Raw genomic sequence first — 3,042 nt, 5'->3', positions numbered from 1 at the left:
GATGCCAAAGGCTGCAACATGCCCAAGAGTATTAACCCTGCCAGTATGTCACCAAAAGTATGAACATTTTAAAAAGCAGATGGACAATGCCCTGTGGTTTGAATCTGAAGGGTTTCATTTAGTTTAGATATTTATTGAGGAAAAAATCTACAACCCAGCAGGGTGTTTTTAACAGCAGATTTGTTATTCCTCCACAATTGACATTATTTTTCATTCTGGAAATAGTTTTGGGTTTGACAAAGATAATGGACAAAGTTGTAGTTACAACAAACACTATGTCAGGGCTATCAATAAAACAATAGTTTGGGGTGTACATTATCCTGTTTCTTTCGAAGTTGAAAGATTTCTTTTGTTTTCACAATACACATATAGAACATGAATATATGACTTTATTTAAATGAATCAAAATGCAAAATTTAGGTACCTTTATGAATGCACCAAAGCTACTATTTTCCATATTTGGTATACTATTTTACAGAATTTGGTACGTCCCTCATAACAATCCAATAGACCCAGTACTCTGCTTGTGAATGGCACATTATACATCTGAAATAGAAGAAAGGTATTGCAAAACTTGCAAGTAACAAGCTATTCCATTTGTATCTGTTGAATATCTTTGTCTGATTTCGGTTACATGCACGTCTTGTTCTTCTGTGAGGTCAAATTGTATCTCTGATACCTCAACGTTATTGCCTGACTGTATTTGTGGTACTGGTCCATCTTCTTCAATGCCCAAATCTTCAAAGTCTTGCCTGTCTGTAAGTACGTCATTAACAGCTGAATAATCAGTGTTTCGGCTTGCAACCAATCCTCTTACCCAAAGTTGTATAGGTGTATAGCTGCATGCTGAAGTGACCGGATGACTGTTCCATTCTTCAATAAATGCATCCAAAGCTTTGTTAACAAGAGGCAAAAACACTAGGTGTAATGCCATAAGATGGAGTTCACTGTCAGGATCAAACACATTTTGCTGTTCCAAGTAGAGAAAGATGTTGACAAAACGGCTTGCTATAAGGCGATTGGTTTCCCTCCATAGCCTCTCAATTCTTTGATTTCTAACTGAGCTCCCAGTGATAAAACTTCCTCTATTCAAGCCACGGTTAGCTAGCATGAATCTTCCCACATCAATATTCTCCATTCCAAAATCAGACCTTACCCGTGATGGAATATTGTAATTTGCCACAGCATTTTGGAACAATCGAAGAACAGTGCTTGCCCTGTTATTATTTGATGCTTGTAGATATACAATAAGCCTGGAATATCCATCAATCCCACCGTGGATGACAATACGGTATGGTGTAATCAATTTATGATTCCCATCAATGTGCCTATATAGATTAAGAACAACACAATAAAGTCAACATGATTTTGAATATCCACAAGTTTAAATATGTATGCATGAGTATAAATATATAGTTATGAATATTGTACAGGGTTTATAAAAAAAGGCAACACTTAACATTCAAAAATATTCACTTTGTGAGCTACACAATTAGAAGTACTGTTGTGCATAATAAAAATATGAATATCAAGTGTGGTTGCCTTTCTTTTATAAACCCTGTACAGTGTCTTCCAAAACAATATAACTGTTTAAATCACTTTTGTGATGAAATGCCAAAGGGATTAAAATAACAATAACAGGTGTAACATTTTGATATTTACCATAGAAAATTGGGACAAGGGACACTATAAATTCTCCTGATTATTCTTCTTCGATGATTTAAGGCACTTGTGACTGGATCAACTCTTGAGATCGATGATTCGATACGCCTTCTTTGTATACGATATCCTCGACTAAGCAGTGCTCCTCTAACTAGATTTCGTCCTGCCTGGGGGGTGGTCTGCAAAACTCCTGTTACTATACTATCCAATTCAGCGTCAGTTATATCAGAATACCCAAATTCGCGAAACGTACCGGACTCATGGCGACGTCTGCGAAGTGTTCTAGGGGAAACACAGAGCATTCTAGAAATATCTGTCCATGAAAATCCTAATCGTCGAAGGTCGTTTGCGTCGATGCTATTTACAGCAAATCGTGGCCTTCCATGGTTCACAGCTGACCGTTCAACTGGGGCTGGTAATATTTCTCCCAAAGCTTCAATCGTTCTGTTTTCTCCCTCGATAACACGGTCTTGTAATCTAGCCCTCACATTGGTAGATATATCAAGAAGTCGTGATATATTATTATGCAATGACAGTTCATTGGGTATGGCTTCTAGTAATCTTGCCGCTAAAATACGTATGGTCTGTTCGTAGTCTTCTATTCGTCTGACAAAAAAATCTGCTCTATCATCTTCTATGTCTGCAAGATTCCCACCGTCAGTTAAAACGCGAGAATATGATTAAAAAAACTCTTCTATGTTAGGCAACCATCTTGTCGCCATTTTTAGTGGATTAAGTTGATTACAACAATTATGCAAATTTATGCATGGTAATTTTTTCAAGTCGAAATATGATAATTTATTTTGACTGGTTAATTGCGATTCAACTCCGGTTTTAATAATTCGACTTCGATTTTAAGAAATCGACTTCGATTTTGCAGTTTTGGTAATTTCGACATCGATTTTTGTAAGTTCGACATCGATTTGAATGACTGAACTTCAAATTTTTGACATGGTAATTTTGTCCGCTTTGGGCAAGCATAGAAGATGCTTGGATAAATTCATCATATCTGTCACACAATTCATCTATCATTGGTTCATCTAGGGCATCTAATAAGCTTTTTTCTGGAAATAAGGTCATGAAGCTTTGAACACCTAAATTAATGCCTTCGACCTCATCATCATTCAAAGTTTCAAGAAAAGCTTCAAATCTGAGTCGTTCCATCGCTTCATGAATCAGCTTATGACATGATACGGATCTGTTATAGTGCTTTCCGGACAAGACACCTTTCAGGGAGCCCATACTTACAACGCCAGATTCAATAAGTATGTCCTTAAAAGCAAGAAAAAATTCCTTAGCTTTTTTGTACTTCAGATCACACAGTCTGAATTTACTATTTCATATTCACATGATCGAAACTGTATTGGATGAGAATTGGTA

General features: G+C 36.6%; 1 protein-coding gene across 1 annotated transcript; it reads right to left on the bottom strand.

Annotated features, from left to right (window-relative positions):
* Positions 1-426: 426 nt before the first annotated feature.
* Positions 427-1,688, bottom strand: LOC114537171. The gene is made up of 3 exons (XM_028558291.1): positions 1,663-1,688; positions 680-1,328; positions 427-546 (listed from the first exon to the last, which is right to left on the bottom strand). Exons 2-3 carry the CDS (start codon positions 1,136-1,138, stop codon positions 427-429), a joined length of 579 nt encoding a protein of 192 aa, XP_028414092.1. The 5' UTR covers positions 1,139-1,328; positions 1,663-1,688.
* Between the last annotated feature and the right edge of the window lie 1,354 nt (positions 1,689-3,042).

Source organism: Dendronephthya gigantea, unplaced genomic scaffold (genome assembly GCF_004324835.1).
Source record: "Dendronephthya gigantea isolate DGI-Jeju-01 unplaced genomic scaffold, DenGig_1.0 000152F, whole genome shotgun sequence".
Lineage (NCBI taxonomy): Eukaryota > Metazoa > Cnidaria > Anthozoa > Malacalcyonacea > Nephtheidae > Dendronephthya > Dendronephthya gigantea.
Note: the sequence above shows the minus strand (reverse complement) of the source record. Positions and strands in the feature narration are given on the sequence as shown.

Coding starts and splice junctions, on each gene's coding strand:
- LOC114537171 (XM_028558291.1), bottom strand. CDS start 1,138: ATGGAGAATATTGATGTGGGAAGATTCATGCTAGCTAACCGTGGCTTG. Junction 547..679: donor AGTCAGGCAATAACGTTGAG/GTATCAGAGATA, acceptor CTTCTATTTCAG/ATGTATAATGTGCCATTCAC.